This window comes from Delphinus delphis, chromosome 2 (genome assembly GCF_949987515.2).
Source record: "Delphinus delphis chromosome 2, mDelDel1.2, whole genome shotgun sequence".
NCBI lineage: Eukaryota > Metazoa > Chordata > Mammalia > Artiodactyla > Delphinidae > Delphinus > Delphinus delphis.
The window spans coordinates 160042736-160061850 of NC_082684.1; the positions used below are offsets into that span (position 1 = coordinate 160042736).

At 39.1% G+C, this 19115-nt stretch overlaps 1 protein-coding gene across 26 annotated transcripts in view; it reads right to left on the reverse strand.

Annotated features, from left to right (window-relative positions):
- Positions 1–19115, reverse strand: part of CREM (cAMP responsive element modulator) — a 128457-nt gene that overhangs the window by 76268 nt on the left and 33074 nt on the right. For 25 of the 26 annotated variants that reach the window (XM_060006100.1, XM_060006103.1, XM_060006097.1 and 22 more), the window contains 2 exons: positions 18454–18551; positions 8393–8513 (listed from right to left, as the gene is read on the reverse strand). In XM_060006100.1, the coding sequence (XP_059862083.1) occupies positions 8393–8513; positions 18454–18497 (165 nt within the window). In that variant the 5' untranslated portion in view covers positions 18498–18551. The remainder of the gene's footprint in view (positions 1–8392; positions 8514–18453; positions 18552–19115) is intronic. The other variant, XM_060006101.1, reaches the window with a different exon arrangement.

The following is a 19115-nucleotide window of genomic DNA, read 5'->3' on the forward strand; positions in this document are numbered from 1 at the left end:
TTAGTTTAGATTTTCAGAGCCAAAATGTTGCGAAGGAATCCTTGCAACGTTTTAAAATTTCTAAAATAAATCCAAAGTACAAAAATTTAGTATAAATAAAATTTGGTAGAAATAAAATATACCAATTTAAATACATTCATGACATTATATCAGAACTTTGCTTACAAAACAACTACATATCAGCTTTTCTTCTCTATACCCACTGGAGGTCTATTTAAGCATAAATAGATTTATATTACTTTAGAATGAATTTTTGATACAATATATTCTTATAAATTTATTTATTTTTGGCTGTGTTGGGTCTTCGTTGCTGCACGTGGGCTTTCTCTAGTTGTGGTGAGCGGGGGCTACTCTTTGTTGCGGTGTGCGGGTGACTCATCGTGGTGGCTTTTCTTATTGTGGGGCACGGGCTCTAGGCGCGAGGCCTTCAGTAGTTGTGGCACACGGGCTCAGTAGTTGTGGCTTGCGGGCTCTAGAGCACAGGCTCCGTAGCTGTGGCGCACGGGCTTAGTTGCTCCACGGCATGTGGGATCTTCCCGGACCAGGACTCGAACCCATGTCCCCTGCACTGGCAGGCGAATTCTTAACCACTGTGCCACCAGGGAAGTCCTGATACGATATTTTTTTTTCTTTTGCGGTACGCGGGCCTCTCACTGTTGTGGCCTCTCCCGTTGCAGAGCACAGGCTCCGGACGCGCAGGCTTAACGGCCATAGCTCATGGGCCCAGCCGCTCCACGGCATGTGGGATCTTCCCAGACCGGGGCACGAACCCGCGTCCCCTGCATCGGCAGGCGGACTCTCAACCAATGCGCCACCAGGGAAGCCCTTGATACGATATATTTTTAAACTAGCATAAGCCACTTTATCTCAAAGCCTGGCCACTACTATTCTAACCATATGAGGTTACTATAATGAATAAAGCAAACGTTTATTGCACGTGGACTTTGTGTCAAGCATGGTGTTTGGACTTCACATAAGTCATCTCATTTAATGGTCAACCAATGAAATTAGTATTTCAACTATTTTAGGTAAAGAATCAAAGAATTCAGTCTAATAAGTATTTACTTAAAACTATGTATAAAAATTAAGAAAATAATTTTGTGCGTGCCTAGCCGCTCCACGAAATGTGGGATCTTCCCGGACCGGGGCACAAACCCGTGTCCCCTGCATCAGCAGGCGGACTCTCAACCACTGCGCCACCAGGGAAGGCGCCCATTATTTTTTAAAAGGTATTTAAAAAGAGGTCTATTGCTGTATAAACATACCTACTGAAAGGCAAATGTCTTTCCTGAACTATTTCTGCTTGCACCATTGTCATCTAATATTGTCTCTACTTAGTATTTTCAACTCCATAACCAGGCTTTTCTCTTCTATGCCTTTTTGGAGAATGACATGTTATATCTCTGATAGGGCTCAGAAAACTCACATTTCTGAAGATCACTATTAAGATGTTGTCCTCACTATCAATGAAGTGAAAATTTCCCAAAGCCTCTGTGTTTTCCAAATGTAATTCCTTTAATGGTTTGGGGTTTACAAAGGTTGCAGTAGCAAAAAATTGAAATAAGGCAAAGTAAATAATCTCTGGATCTTATTCAAAGAAGGAATTATAAAAATTAATGCTCCATTTTTAAAATTTCAATGTCTAGTCTATTATTTATTTATTTATTTATTTTGAGGTATGCGGGCCTCTCACTGCTGTGGCCTCTCCCGTTGCGGAGCACAGGCTCCGGACGCGCAGGCCCAGCGGCCATGGCTCACGGGCCCAGCCGCTCCGCGGCATGTGGGATCCTCCCAGACCGGGGCACGAACCCGCGTCCCCTGCATCGGCAGGTGGACTCCCAACCACTGCGCCACCAGGGGAGCCCTTGTTGTTTTTATTGTGGTAAAAAATACATAATATAAAATTTACCATCTTAACCATTTTTAAGTGTACCGTTCAGTAGTAAGTATATTCACACTGTTGTGAAACAGATCTCCAGAACATTTTCATCCTGCAAATCTGAAACTATACCCCTTAAACAACAGCTCCCTTGTATCTCCTCCCCCCAACCTACTCTTTAACTAGAAAAAAGTCAGAGAAAAGGATAAAGAGAATAACTGTTTATTCTCAGTTATTTTGCCATTACCATTAGCGACAAACTACCTGTTACTAAAACTAAGAAGGAAGACTTGAACATCAAACAAAAAGTACCCAAATCTCATAGAAAATCATTACAAATGACAGAAAATCTCTAACAGTCTCTCAAACACCAAAACAGATTTGTATGCATTTTTTTTTCTGATTATAAGGTGTATAAAAACAAAACCTTTTTCTGAAATTTGACTTTGACTGCTTTATACCTACTGAAATTACCTTTGAAACACCGATTTTCATTCAAAGAAAAGTATCATTTAACACACTGGGATGAAAACACAGAGTATATTCTAAAGCCAAAAGCCAACCTTTAAAGAAATCTGTTAGCTATTATACACAAAGTTATCAAAATATGAGTACAGATTATATAACAAATTCTTATTCAAATTGAATAAAATGGTGACTAATATTAACAGTTCACAAATTATTTTTACTTATATCCCTTTAACCTTGAATTACCTTCAAGAATGAGTTACATTTCAAAGCAGTATATTTTCTTGAATTAGTTGACTAAGCAACAACAAAGATTTAGCATTTACTGAAAAAAATTCACTGTTCTATTTTTTTCCTCCTAACTTTTGTTAATTTTTAGAACTAATTCTAAGTGAATACAAATGTTATGTTCAAAAAATTTTAATTAGGGCAATTAAAAATAACCAGGGGAAGGAATACATAAAATTAAGAAGCAATAGAAAGTCAACAATAAAATGAAAATTTTTATTTCAAAATCTTAAGAGGAACTTCTTCTCTTTCAGTAAGAGCCCCTCAAGTCAGGGAATCAGCATATTGAGGTTTAAAAAACAAGATTCAATTAAACACTGAGCTTGGACTTCCCTGGTGGCGTAGTGGTTAAGAATCTGCCTGCCAATGCGGGGGACACGGGTTCAATCCCTTGTCCGGGGAGATCCCACATGCCGTGGAGCAACTAAGCCTGTGTGCCACAACTGCTAGGCCTGTGCTCCAGAGCCCACGAGCCGCAGCTACTGAGGCTGCGTGCCGCAACTACTGAAGCCCATGCGCCTAGAGCCCGCGCTCCACAACAGAAGCCACCACAGTGAGAAGCCCGAGCACCGCAACGAAGAGTAGCCCCCACACACCACAACTAGAGAAAGCCCACGCGCAGCAATGAAGGTCCAATGCAGTCAATAAAGAACCAAGACAAAACACTGAGCTTGAACTAGATGTACTCAGCCGACAGTAAGTATACCAAATCAACCTAACATGATACAGACCAACTTTAATATACAAATACGATGTTGCTGACCAATTATCAATAGCAAATGTTGCTTGTATGTTGCTTGTTTTTTTTTCTGATAGCCATCCATATTCTTTCTGGTCCTACTTAGGACCAAGAACATGGATTTTTGGCACAGCTGGCCAAAACAATGAGAAACGCCATTCCAATCTTCCACCAGTTTGAAACAGAAAACACACAAGTCATACACTGAAACCTATCCCTTGTTAAATCATTCCTACTCCAATCCCTCACTGCACGCCAGGCCTGCTTTTTTCTAAGATGCTTCTTTACGTACTGTTTGCATTTACAGCAAAGAGGATAAGAAAGGAGGTTAGGGCTTCCCTGGTGGCGCAGTGGTTGAGAGTCCACCTGCCGATGCAGGGGACGCGGGTTCGTGCCGCGGTTTGGGAAGATCCCACGTGCCGCGGAGCTTTTGGGCCCGTGAGCCATGGCCGCTGAGCCTGCGCATCCGGAGCCTGTGCTCCGCAACGGGAGAGGCCACAACAGTGAGAGGCCCGCGTACCGCAGGAAAAAAAAAAAAAAAGAAAGTAGGTTAGCAGAGTATAATCTCTGAACAACATTCCCTAGTGGCTTCCTCTGCTCCACAGAGTCTCCTTGTTTCCAAAAATACAGAGGTTCTCGGAAAGGTTAAATTTTATATTAGAACTAACTCTCTCGAAGCACTATGCTGACCCTGATATCTCGAGTTTCCTTCCAGCTCTATGACCCCTGTGATTCTGCTCCTTTCACCTTTCCTTTCCTATCTGTGCTGAAACTTTGAGAATTGGCCATTTACAAAATAGGGTTATTTATCTTTCCAACTTGAGGTGTCATACTCAGGCCACAGGCTGCATCAGCAGCTATAAGGCATGAAGCTCCAGATAGCACATCCTCTCCTGAGGCTCCATCTGGATTACCGCGCTCACCCTGAGTTTCATGGCAGCATTATCAATTCCCAAGAGACGTGGAACAAGAAAAGTTCAAGGTGCTACCACTGTTGCCTTCAGAGTAGATTACACATTTGTGAGATGAATGGGGAAATGCGAGCATGGACTGCACATTATACCAAGGAACTATGCTCGATTTTGTTAGGTATGATCATGACATTTGGTTATATAGGAAAATGTCCATAACCTCTTAAGAGCTGCATACCCAGAAGAAAGTAGGAATGACATGACATGATGTCTGAGATCTGCAGAGCTGCTTAAAATTCTTCGACAAAAAGAAAAAAAAGAAGATAAATGAAGCAAGTGCTACCAAATCTTAATAATTTTTAAGTTTCTACATATATATGCGGGAGAATTATTCTACTCTTGTATATGTTTGAAATCTTTCATCACAAAAGAAATGATAACTTCCCATCACCCATTTAAGGATTATATTATTTCCAAAGACTGTAAGTATTATTTTAAAAACTACCTGTATATACAGTAATTTTGCTTTTCACCGTTTTAGCTTTAGGAAAGGGTTTCCTCCTGGCTTGGTTATATAAAATAGACTCTTCCATTTACCACCAAGAGTTTTTCCAGGGGGGAAGGGTGGGGATGGGGGTAGAATCTAGTCTTATATATGTATCAACACATACACTTACCAGACAAGATTCCAGCTTCAATTAAACAAACAAAAAAATCTACTTTAAAAACTAACTCAGGCAAGAAGAAATCCAAGTCACAGTACTCAACCTCGATGATCTGCCACTCCAGCCTCTAGCCCTTTGACACTGTCACCACGTGACTTCTATTCACTATTGGATACAGTTAGAAGCGAAAGGCTCCACTGATATCTGGGAAGTTATAAAACAGAAAAACTGAAAACTGAGAACTCCAGCCTCCCTCAATCAGTCAGCAGAGCAGAGGTGTGAGGGCCAAGAGCAAGCTCAAGTTTTCAGATCTTCGTAACTGGGACAATTTTCAGTGTTAACTTGATTAACAGAAGCTCTGGAAAGGCCAGGATACTCAAAACTACCACTATCAAATGACCAGAGGCAAAGGATCAAACCCGCTGAACCTTCTGGTTACACCCTGAACCTTCTGGTTACACCCTTCGTTCCGACACTACTTAATGATAATTAGACCATGTAAAAAGGAAAGTAACTGTTATAAATTCCTCTCTATACAAACCTGAACTTAAGTCTAAAACATCTGAGAATTCACAATCCTCTAGTTTAAATGAAGTAAGTGGCAAGTACATACAATGACACTGCGAATTATTCAGAAGAGTCAGTCACTTTTAGCATACATTATAGGCTTAATAAAATTTCAGTTTGATTTCCTAATCCTTCTATTATATAATACTGCATAATAATAATGAATACTCATAAATAAACAGCTTCAGGCATCACAAGAATCTAAATTAATAATTACGTTTAGAAAATTCTGACTGCTAAGAACTGTGTCCTAATTCTGCAAAACATCATGATCCATAGAGGATTTATGGCCTCATATCCATGGAGGATAACTCTTAGTTAACCAAAAGAATCAATGACTCAGCATACAGATTTCTTCTTAATCTCTTAACATTCCTAGTATGTGAAAGACAAAAACCATAATTTATTTTTTGATCAACTATTTTAAATATAGAGAAAACAGATAACATAGCAGGTCAATGAACTCGCTATCCAGATTTAATGACTATCCACATTTGATATATTTGAGATTTTTAAGGAAGTAATAAACATTGTAAATGTAAACCACAGCCTTTTTCTAGTTCTGTGATTCAGCCTTCTCACAAGCTTCTATTCCCCCCTTCTATTTTATTTAACAATCCCAGCTTTCTCACACCCCAGTTCTCACTCCTTTGTTTCACAGACCCATCTTTATCTATTATTTCACAGAAAAACTTCTTGAAGAATCTATACTTCCAATTTCCTCTCCCTCTTATTTATTCTCTAACCTACTAAAGCTAGGTTTCTGTTCACTGGACCTATTCAATTCCAAAACCTCATAAATCCAAGGTTATTTTTTGGACTTCATATTACTTGACCTCTTTAGCAACTTCTGACTGAGGCTCACAGGGCTGGGTGTCACCCAGGCTGAAGGTCCTCAGAACTGCCAACTATCACTGTTAGACAATGGAGATCTGTTGTTTTGACTGTGCAGGCCCAGAAGGCCGGAGGAAACTGCATGTGTGGAGGACAGGAAACCAGTACCTGAAGGGAGAGAAGTGGCGGCAGAAGGAAGATTTGCTTTCAACTACCACTTCAGCAAAAGGGCAGAATTATAGACCAAGAATCATAGTTATAAAAACTCTAGAACACCCCCAATTCACCAAAAGATATATGTGCATTCTCTTCTATTTTCACAGACAAAAAGACTAAAGGATAAACACCAAAATGCTAACAACAATTAAATTTCTGGATGTTAAGACTATAGTTAGCTTTAATTTTCTTCTAATAATACACATTTTATCAATTCTGTACAATGAACATGCATTTTTTTAATAAGAAAAAGGCTGCTTTCTTAAAAAATAGCAAAGGTCTGAATGCCTGTTTTCCGGGGTAACAAAGAAGGGTGTTGCCATGGAGATGTAGCTCCACAAAGCACTTGTGAGGAGAAAACCCCAGGGAGCAAGTGGGTGTCGGGAACTTGAAAGAGGAAAGAAAAGCAGGCTGGGTGCGTGGGTGTCTTGGGAAAATAGAGGCCTCACAGGAGCCAGTCTGGCCGGAGACAACCCAGGAGGTGCCTGGCGCTCCCGAGGGCTCTCCAGGCAGCCATCCGGTCGTTTCTATTCTCCCTTAAAGATACTGCAGGAGTCTCTCCACTGCTCGCATCCCACATCACCATGATGCCACTCAAATGATGTCCACCCCCCAACTCCCCGACCCGCTCCCAGCTCGCTGAGGTCCCCATCCAACCCGCACACAGTCGCTGGTGTCTTAAACACAGTGAACACTGGAAAATGTCTCAGGAACATTTAGAACACAGGATGGTCCACGCTCCCAAATGTTTACCACCCTCTGCTTACCCTGACCAGCTCAACTTCCCAGGCCAGACACGCGGCTCCACTTGGCCTCAACGCTGCAGCTCCCACCCCCATCCTCTGCCTTTGTACATTCTTCCCTGGCCTAGAATACGCTTCCCTCTCCTCCACCCGTCAACCTCTACTCACGCTTTGTGTCCAGCTCAAAAGTAAAATCCTCTACAAAGCACTCCTGGTCAACCGGCTGCTCCCCCGCTGCACGCCTCAATCATTCCTATGTAACATCTCACAGTACTTCTTCTTTTTTTTTTTTTTTTAACATCTTTATTGGAGTATAATTGCTTTACAATGTTGTGTAAGTTTCTGCTGTATAACAAAGTGAATCAGCTCTATGAATACATATATCCCCATATCTCTTCCCTCTTGCATCTTCCTCCCTCCCCACAATACTTCTTACACAGCGAGAATTACCCCTCAAACACCTCTACCCCACTAAACCGTGAGATGTCAAGGCCAGGAAATACATACCCCACACATCTAGAATAGTGCCTAGATACAGGAAGGATTCAGTAAGTATTTGATGAACTAAATAAATGTGATTGTTTTTACTACATACTTTTATAGATATCCAAAAATAAGAGCTGAAAAACAAACACTAGCTCATATCAGTGGTCTCTAAATGAAACTAATTCAAAGTTTAAGACCTAACTAAAAAGAAAGTAAAGATTAAACCAAATATACACTGGACAAATGGCAAGATTTCTGCCATCTTTATAGCTAAGAATATAAAACTACTGAATTGAATTCAATGTGGAATTACTGAACTTCTCGAATAATAAATTGAGGATTACATACTATGGATACTAGGATTACATACATACTATGGAGGGGATTTTGTTTTTCCTTTACATAGTGTCTGTTACAATGCAAAAGTAATTCAAACACATATCTTCTCTTCCAAGTCAAATCAGTAAGAATGGCTGATAACCGGGGAATAGGGGAAACTTAAGACCAACTGCAAGAAAACAGAATCTGCACACATTTCTCATTCCCATACAGGCTAATTTTCGTTGGTGCCTGCCTGTTGCCTACATTAAGTTTACCTGAGCTAAAGTGGGGATTGAATTTTGAGCAGTCTGCATCTGCATGTGAGCAGATTCGCTCTCTGCCACAGAATCTGGTATACTTCCATCCTGCTGAGAGTCAATTTCCATGGTCATTTGTCTGGAAAGACAATAAAAAGGAAGAAGTATTAAGGCCCTATCTGAATATCTGAAATATCTGTTTTCACTTGGCTTTCTGATTGATATTCATTTCTATCATCCAATCGTACTACTTTATATTTTCAAGAAATAGACTCAGTGGCAGAGTCCTAACTCTCCAAACTTAAAGGCACCTTCTCTGCTCACTGGGTATGAACATTACCAAGGGAGCACTACAAAATGTTCCATGGAATTAGTTTATTTAAAAAAAAATTTAATCTTATAATAAAGCCTCCTTGATAGTTATTTTAAGCCCTCTTGCATAAATTAGTGATAAAGTTAGGTTTTATATTTTACATGAAGTTTAAATATTCTATGACTCTCATGGCCTAATAAACCTGCTTTACATTATGATGTAATATGAAAGAACTTCCACATTGTCTAAATTAAATGTGTTACAATATAAAGATGTATCTGCTTTGTTAGCACTAAGTAGTTTCTGATAAAAAAGCCTGTCAAATTGAATCACTCAGAGTTGACCATTTGTCCTGCAGCTCTCCCTTTACTTAAAGAGGAGAATCTAATTTTTCCAGGAAAAACTTATGCAATAATCTTTTTGCCTATAATTTCAATTTAATTATTTCTATATAGACTCTTTCTAGATAGATGGTAAACCATATTATAATGTTACCCTACTACTAGAAAATATAAAATGCAAACAAAAAATAAGCAAAATCAAATTCCAAAAACTTATAGGAACTACTCCCTGCTATTGTATATCTTTTCAGTTGTCAATAATATAGTGTGTTTTTTTCACCTTAGTAGACTAAACATATATGCAGAAAGTATGCAGGTAAATCAGAACTTTGAATTGACATGTCCAGATCTTTTTTCCCAGATTTGATTAGTAACCAGACCCTACAGATCCTTCATCTACTTAATACCTTCTTTTGCATTTCAACAAACATTACCTGAATTCAAGTCTTCTGTTCTCAAAGCTGTCTGCTGTAGTCTATACTACACCTAGAATTACTTCTCCCTGTTCAGACATTTTAATACTTACAACTGAACATGACAATTTAGAGCAATTATAAAAATAAAAATCTAGAGTCTACTATGAAAAAATGTCTTTCCCTCAACATTCCCCAATTCCTTTATCTCTTTTCTTATTATTTCCCAACATGGACTGCCCAATTCTAGGTAAGTAGAGGCCATACCCCTGCAAAAACTGCCAATTCCTGCGGTTCTACTTTTGCTGTGAGCAGTTCCCAAAGAGAATACCTAGAACACTTAATTCTGCAAGATATGAAAAGGTATTATCTGAGAAAAGAGGGTAAGGGGCAAACGCTTAGTTAGAGGTCGAAATATCCGGGATTAAAAGGGTTTCTTTGCTGCAGAATTTTCTCAGAAGCTTGAATATTTCAGTATGACTTGAGAAGGGTGGAGGGTGCAGATCCAATAGGCAGCATTTTCCAGAAGTATCTGACTCCCCTAGATCCTCTTCCCACAAAGCAAGTCCTAGCAGAAGTGTTTTGGGAAGAACTTGAGAAATGTTGTCTTATGCTATTTCTTACACCATTATTAAAAGCTCTCTTTAGGGGCTTCCCTGGTGGCGTAGTGGTTGAGTCCGCCTGCCGATGCAGGGGACACAGGTTTGCGAGCCGGTCCGGGAAGATCCCACATGCCGCGGAAGAGGCCCGCGTACCGCCAAAAAAAAAAAAAAAAGCTCTCTTTAGGCTCTGCCAAGAACTTGAGTCTCCACTCAAACATTACACGCTGAAAGGCCTTCCCCACTTCAGGAACATTCCTTTAGCACCATCTACAATACATGACAGGCCCTGAGAATACAAAAGTTAAGTCACAGTCCTTGCCCTGAAGGAAATCATTCACCACTTGGGCCCTGGTTTCTCAAAGTATAGTCCTCGCACAACCTGTATCAGAATTAACAAATACACTTGTAAAGACAAAAAAAGGCAGATTCCCAGACTCAACCCCAAATCTACTGATTCAAACTTTCTGAGGGGTCTAATTTTTTACATCCAAGAGATTCTGATATATATTAAAATTTGAGAAAAACTTAGCTTATTGGTAAATTCTATCAGTTAGACCAGTAATGAACACTTCTTAAACTGTGTGAAGGATGTTATGTACGAAATGCTTTGGAAAACATAGGAAGGAATGTTGAAGTGGGCCTGAGGATGGGGCCATGTGAGTTGTATACTGAAGGATGAGAAGAATTTCACCAGGTAGAAAAGGACAGGAGGACCATGAGAGGAAGGAAAATACGGAGAATGTCTGGAAAATAGAGTAGCCGACTGTAGTAGGGAATGTGGTGAGGCGTGAGGGAGCACTCGGGGGAGCCTATCTACATCTAGCGGGGAAGAGGCAGAGCAGACAGGTGAAAGTATGGCCAGAAAGGCAGGGGGGATCCAGATTAAGAACTGCTTTTAATACTCTGGAGAGAAGAAATGTCCACATCACTCAAACGCTCCTTTACTCTAGGTCCTTCAGCGTCTACACTGTACAACGTTTCAACTGTTTGATATCTTAGAATTCAGTCAAGAACGAGACAATAACCAAGAGTTACCTGTTAACAGGCAAAACAAATGGCCCAAAGTTCGTAAACTGAAACTTCTAAAATGAGGAGTACCTAGTTGGTACTCTAAGCCCATTCAATTTAATTTTAAATACAATTCTCATTTATCTGGTTTCTAAACATACTGGATATAAGAAGTGACAGCTGGAGATAGGGTAAGGGGAGGAGAAAATATACAGAATATAATAAACAGGTCAAGAATTCCAAGTGTGGCTGTGGGTAGGAATGTAAGTTGGTGCAGCCATCGTGAAAACAGTGTGGAGGGTCCTCAGAACACTCAAAAGAGAGCTGCCACACGACCCAGCAATCCCTCTACTGGGTGTATATCCAACCCCCTGCACTAATTCGAAAAGACACATGCACCCCCAATGTTCACAGCAGCACTGTTTACAACTGCGAAGATATGGAAGCAATCTAAGTGTCCATCAACAGATGACTGGATAAACAAGATGTGGTCTGTATACACAGGGGAATGCTACTCAGCTATAAAAAATGGAATTTTGCCATTTGCAATAACGTGGATGGACTTGGAGGGTATTATGTTAAGTGAAATCAGTCAGACAGAGAAGGACAAATACTCCATGATATCACTTATATGTGGAATCTAAAAAATACAACAAACTACTGAATATAACAAAAAAGAAACAGACTCACAGATATATTAAACAAACTAGTGGTTACCAGTGGGAAGAGGGAAGCCGGAGGGACAGAATAGGTGTAGGGGATTAAGAGGTACAAACTATTAGGTTTAAAATAAGCTACAATGATATACTGTACAACACAAGAAATATAGCCAATATTTTATAATAAGTAAAAATGGAGTAGAACCTTTAAAGATTGTGAATCACTGTATTAGTACACCTGTAACTTATATAATATTGTACATCAACTATACTTTAATAAAATTTTTTTAAATTATTTTTTAAAAAAGGAATTCCAAGTGTGTAGCAATTTGGGCCCATACAGGGTAAAGTCTCCTAGTTCTTTATATTCAGGAAATTGAAGAATTTATGAGTTAAAATTCAATAACTGATATTTACAATAACTATCCTGAGTCATTAAGAAAGAAAATAATTATACTTTGTATAATTTAAGGAAAGAGGAGTATACATAATAGAATCTAGGAAGACTCCCACCAAAAAAAGCACTAATGCTTAAAAAGGTAAACCTAAGCTATTCAGGAGTTGTTTTTTGAGATATAATGAAAGACTTCATAAGTTATTAAACATTTCAAACTCTTTTACACGTGAAAGTGTTTTATACACACTATTTCATGCACTCACGTTCACTGTTACCTTTTTTTCCTGGGTATTCCCCAGAGTTCAATCCTTTGCCCTTTTACTTTTTTCAGTCTACATACTATGGCTTCCTCAATCCTAGATGCATTTGACTCCCGAATCTGTATTTGTGCTTCCCCCCCCAGTGAGCAGCTTAACCTGGAGTTTTCACAGACACCTATCCCTTCTCTTATATTCCTTCTTTCAGTCAAGAGCATCACTATCCATTCAAGCTCCAAAGTTAGAATCATGTGTCTGTATGTGAGTCAGTACCACACCAACTACCAAAAAATCCATATAGCTAAATACCAGCCAGATCAGGATGCCATGAGGCCCTGAGCCTCCTAGTGAGGAAAGGCAGTAATGGAAGGTTAGCAGCACCACCCTCCCCGCCACCTCCATTCATCCTCCCTGCCACACTTGGCATCATCCACTAACCTCCTATCCCAGCGCTGGACCAAGCAGCTGCACTGCTGCTCCTCACAACTGCTACCGTCCACTCACACATCACAGTAAGGTCCCCTGTAAGCCATGACTAAACTGCAATGCCCCTTCACCTATGCCAGAATCGTATCCATTAACATCTCACATTCTGGTTTCCCCAGCCACTGTCAAAGATACAAGCTCCTCCCACATTTCATTTTCACTCTCATAACCAGTGCTTCCTTTCCCCCCATAATACAGCTGCTCGCTCCTGTTCTCCTCCGAAGCCTTTGCGATGTGCTGTCTGGAACTCCCAAAACCCCACACACCCCGCCTCAAGAGGGAGCTGTTTGTCTTCCCACACTGAATCAAGATCCCAATGTTGACTTGGCATCCTCACTGATCCCCACTATTTCCCAGCTGTGCTTCCTCTGCTCCTTCATAAAAACTCTTGTTCACGGAGCCTCAAGGTAATTGGGTGTACCATCCGATACGACTCATCCATATGATAATCATCAGCTTCTACTTTCAAGGATTGACACTGAAGACTTTGGCACCTGACTTAAAAAAGCTTTCCTCTCCACCATTCTGTGTTATGTTCCACCCTCAAAACAAAGGACCCATCCCTCGCCCTGATGCCTCGGTTTAATGACTTTCTTCCCTCCCCTACAGCCTTCTACCTGAGGGGCTGGCCGTACACTGGACCTTGTCAGTGTCCAAAACTGCTCCACTTCTGAAATAATTAATTCTGACATGCCACTCTACCAATATTCTATCCTCCCAGCTCACAACCACCCTCAATTACTCCCATCACGCCTGTATTTCCACCACACTGATCTCTAGACCACTACTTTCTCCCTTTCAATCAGCCTCCTCCTTTCTTCACATCCCGTCCTACTCAGCTTAGAATCCATAGTTTCTCATTTTAACTGCTGTTTCCTAATACCCTAAATTCCCTTGTCCCTTTTCCTTCTGTTTTATCTGCTTAGTAAATACCAATCTCAGATAAAACCTGTTCTGTCTCCTCTATGCATGCACCAATGAACAATACTGAACAAAATTTTAAAAGAGAATATTATTAAGGCTACTGAATCCAGTTTTCAACCTCAAATAAGCAGCAATCTTACTGCTTCCTTGGAAGCTTACTCTCCCATTCTCTGCTACTGTTTCAAGTCTCCCTCTTCTCAAATCCCTGAGCTCACCTACTATCACATTCCACATGAGACCTTGCCTCCTGTTTCAGATGAGAACCCCCTCAACTTCCTGCCACCAAATCAACAAATCCACTTACATCTACACCTGCATTTTCCCTTGCTTCCAACTCCCCAGACTTAAATTCCTGTCTGTCCTTGGGATCCCTCTTCATTAGGCTATGGGGGCATTACACTAACAATTACCTTCTGCCCTCCCCAATGGCTTCCTCCTGCCAAGATTTAAGCTTGTTCAAGTCTCCCCAACCACACACACACACACACACACACACACACACACACACACACACACACACACAACCACTGAACCAGAAGTCATTCTCTAGCTGCTCTCTCAAACCTCTCTTCTTCCTCTCACTGCTAAGCTACTTTAAAGAACTGCCAACACTATCTCCATTTCTTCACCTCCCACCTACTCCCAGACAACCCCTAACTGGCTTCTGCCCCACGAAGACTTCTCTAGTAGGGGTAATCTATCTCAGTCACTGAATCCAATGTTCATTTTAAGTCCTATCTTGTTTGATCCCTCAGCAGCACTCAAAACCTCTGACATCTCCCTTCTTGGGTATCTTGAGGTCACGATACTGATTTTCTGCTCTCATCTGATTCTCTGACAATTTCTCCACAAGCTCCTTTGCCAATTCCTTCTCCTACTCGGTGTTAACCTTCAACACTGCATTCTTTAGGACTCTGGTTAGCCTTCTGGCCTCACTCTCAAATCTCTCCCTGTGTAATATCATCCATTTCTCGAGATTCAAGCACCAGCTTTAAGCTTATGACTCTCAAATCTAGATCTCTGGCCCAGAGGTCTCTCTTGAATTCCAGAATCATATCCAAGTGCCTACTTAACATCTCCAAATAGATGTCCTGCAGGTACCTCAAACTCAATGGGTCCAAAACTAACTCCTTTTCTTCCTCCACAAATATGTTCCTTCTCTGAGTTTCGCACCTCAGGAAATGGGGCCCCACTTCAATCCATCTGCTCCAGTGGAAACCTGAGTGTCATCCTGAAACCCTCTCCCTTTCATTCCCTACAGTGCCATCAGCAGGTGGGATGATTCTACCTTCCAAAGAACAATTCAGTCCTCTTCTCTGCCACCACTGTCCTGCCGACAGTTATCTTTCTGAAACATATTTCTGCTTAATACTCTTCAGGAGCTTCCTATTGACTACAGGATAAAACCCAAACTTCTCACAGTAATCCTAACTACAACTACCGTTTGTCAAGTGCTTACCATGTGGTAAATGCCTACTAGTTTTCATTCTTAACAACTTTATAAGGGCAATATAGCTAGTTCTTCTTTTAGAGGTGAGGAAAAGGAGACATAAAGAGGTTAAGAATCTGATTTTACCACAAAGGTATTGAGTGGCAAAGCCAGGTTTCGAACTAAGGCCTTTTTCCAAAGTTCATATTCTCAATTACCAAACCAAACTGCCATTCAATTTCTTTCACAATGTGACCTCATTTTATCTTTACAGCCTCATCTCCAGTCACCCCATTCCTTCCCACACTCTGCATTCCAGCCTCCTTATGAGCCATTTTTTGGTCAAATACACATCTTATTCCCCCAATTCTAATCTTTTATATCTGCTCTTCCCTGTTCCTGGGATGCCCTTCACTCCTTCTCCGTCCAACAGGCGCATTTCTACTTGTTCTTCAAAGCCTGGCTCAAGGACACCATCTTTCAAAGCCTATTCTAATAGCCTTGGGCACAATTACGCTGTTCTGAGTTCCCAAAGCATCTTGTGCAATCCCCTCCATTTCAGCACTTGTCTAGCATATATCACATCTGTCCACAAAGTACTAGCACAGTGTGTGCAACAGAGACCACATCTTAGATTTCAATGTATTCCCAGTGCCTAGTACAGAATCTACCATAATCATTAAATAAGCCAATTAATCAACTATTCTGGAAGACTATGCAACTGTTAGGTGTTACTAAAATGATAAAAATAAGGTTCAGAGAGATTAAGTGACTTTCTACAGAGGACACAACAGACTGCATGATAGAGGGTGAACAAGAGGTCTTGTGACTGTGACCTCAGGGGTCCTTCCACAGCCAGTGCCCTGAGCAGTAGTCCCGTTTAGATACATCTTAACCAATGCTGTGCTTTTGAGTATGCTGCAACTGTTGTCACAATCTTCATTTAGATATGCTGTGTCTTTCCCACTAGGATGTAGAGACTCTAATCTTATCCCATTTTATTCTCCTGGAGTGCCTCGTACAGTGCCCAGTACATGTCATTCAGTAAAAGTTTGATACTAAATCAATTTATTTGAAGGTAAAAATCATCTACAGAAGAGTAAGGTCAGCACTACCAATTTACACACTCTGTCATTTTCAACTAAGTTCATTCTGCTGATCTATATCCAACTGTTCTCCAGTACCACCGCCTAAACCCACTAAAAACCAACCTAGGCCAGGACTCAGGGCTGAAGATTCAACTAACATTTAAGTGCTCAACATGGGTCAGGCACTGTACTGGGTATTTTCAAACACTAACTCAGCAGGAAATACAGGACCCAGACCTCAGCTGGAAATGATGTACATCAACACTAACATCTGTAAGTCAGCCTCAGTAGTCCTGATGGAATTTATTTAAAAAGTGTAAGAGAAAGATCCATCTTAATCTTTCATACTTTAAAGTATGAAAGATTCATACTTTAAGTATGAGTGAAGATTTGAGTATGAAAGATTTGAAAGATTTCATACTTTAAAGTATATTCACTTACATACTTCATAGTGAAAATTAAAGATGTGTACATACAATATTTTCCCCCAAATCTCACTTTTTGTAACAAATTTTAATCATAGTTATACTAGTATTAATAGAGTAATCTATAAATTAATTAATTATGTAATATTTTAATCTTAAACAAATCCAAATTAGACAGAAAAAGACCAATTAGGAAATATAAATTACAAAATATTTAAAAATAAAAACATATGAGATAAAACAATAAGAACACTAAAACAAATTAAAAAGTCCATTAAGCACCATAAGCTAACAGTAAGCAAAATACTGGCAAACATTCAGTTCCACAATTCTAAAGAACAGATAAGGATTTGCTAAAATGGGCATATTTAAATTTATAAATGATTAATGGAAGTAGTAACATTCTTTTCTTATGAAAGCTAAATATTTCTTCTGAAATCTTTTTTATATTATTGGCAAACCGTTTTCTTCTTCAACAGAAAAGTAAATGTTATCCCAATATCTTCTTAATATATTGGGATTCAGTTCAGTAAGTGTTAATATAACTAATGTTTTAAAAGAATAGGATCCATCCAGTAGCACAATTTTCAAAGACTTCCAGGGTGAACTACTTTTAGGGGTTGGGGGTAGAATTGTATGTTTGCTTACTGTTATTTTCTAGGCCTTTAGTAGAACATCTATGTCATACTGCAAAAACTCCCGAAAATACTGAACTACAACAAACAGTACAGTACTGTCTGTATATGATTTGTATAATATACATTCAAGAAATGAATACAAAGGAATATATCTGTAAAAATGATATTTACAATTATAGAAATATTGAGGTAATTAATGACCAAAGTTATTTCAGCATACCTATGTTTCAAGAACACACAAGATATTTAAATGGAAGGAAAAACCAGAAGAAAAAGGAAAAACATTTTAAAGAAATGCTATCATAAGTACCCAGGAAAGTGTTCGTAAAAGATAGGAACAAAGAAGAGAAAAGGAATACAGACCAAAAATATCTAAATGAAAAATAAGACAAAGGCAGTTTCCTAATTATAATTAAAGTGTATAGTGAACTAATAACTTCTAAAATCTTACTTAGTTGTATCCAATTTGCAAAGACAAATTACACTGCAGAGCAACTATATTTACCCTTGTAAAAATTTTCATCTCTTTTAAAAATAAGATCCAGCAGCAAAAGGAAAAATTATTAAAGTTGTTTCTATTATCTATTTTTAAATAGTTTTACCAAAACTGTCAAAGAAAATTCATTTTCTTTTTGATGCTAGACCCAATGGATGAACCAGAATGTCTCTGAAAGTAACTAAAAGAAAACCTGAAAAGTAATATTTGGATTTCTGTAAAACGCTTGGTAGAGACTTCCCTCTGTTTTACAACTTCAGGTCCAAGTGTAAGCAGAAAAACGAAAACTCTGTCCACATCCTTAAGTGCAATCTCCTTTCTGACTGGAAAGGCCAGCGTTTAGAATGAGCTGCCCGTGAATATCCACCTATCCTCTGCATTGCCTCACACAGCACATGGTGGAAGAGAAACTCCCTAATTGAGTAGCTGAGCAATTTGGGTACATATTACTATATTTTTTATTATAATGTGTATATATATGTACACACATACACATATATATGTATGGTACATAGATATACACCATTAATTTATCCATCATTTTAACTTTAAGCTCTCTAAGTAGAACTTTCAAAAGAATAGAAAAATAATATATCCACCTACCTTAGATTTGTTTTAATATATTTTTTCCTGCCACACTTGCTCATTATTAAGACATTTGTAGTCAATGCTTTGCTCCTTCGTTTTCTTCTTTATTTATCCTGCAGTAAAATTATAATGTCGAGTTGGCAGATCATAAGATTTTATTTAAAAAAAATTAAAATCTCTCAAAACTACACCAGAATACCCTAATTTCCATAAAACAAAAAAACAGCATAGAGAGGTGAAAACAACTCCGTATTTTTTTCAAACTTACTACTATTCAATTGCCTTATTTTCTTAGGAAAAAATTCCAAAAAATTAAATCATGTGCTACTTATCATTTTCCACTGAAGAGAGTGCAGTGCTGCCTAAATCATTTCACACACACTACAAATCGCTCATAAGTATCAGCTCTATTTTAAAATAATAATCACTTAATAAACTGAATGAATCTATCATTTTCTCAAATTTCATTCCACTGAAACAAATTTGTCAACTATTTTTCATTTACCTTAACTTCAAAACTGGGTTTTGTCAAAGAATTTTAACTGCAAACAAAATAGTAACCGTTCCTTTAAAATCTCCTCTGATAGCCTTTAATCCATTAAAAAAGCTGTTTTAGACACTCTAGCAATTAAACCCCCCCTTTTTTTTTTTTACTAATATCTCTTTAAAATACACAT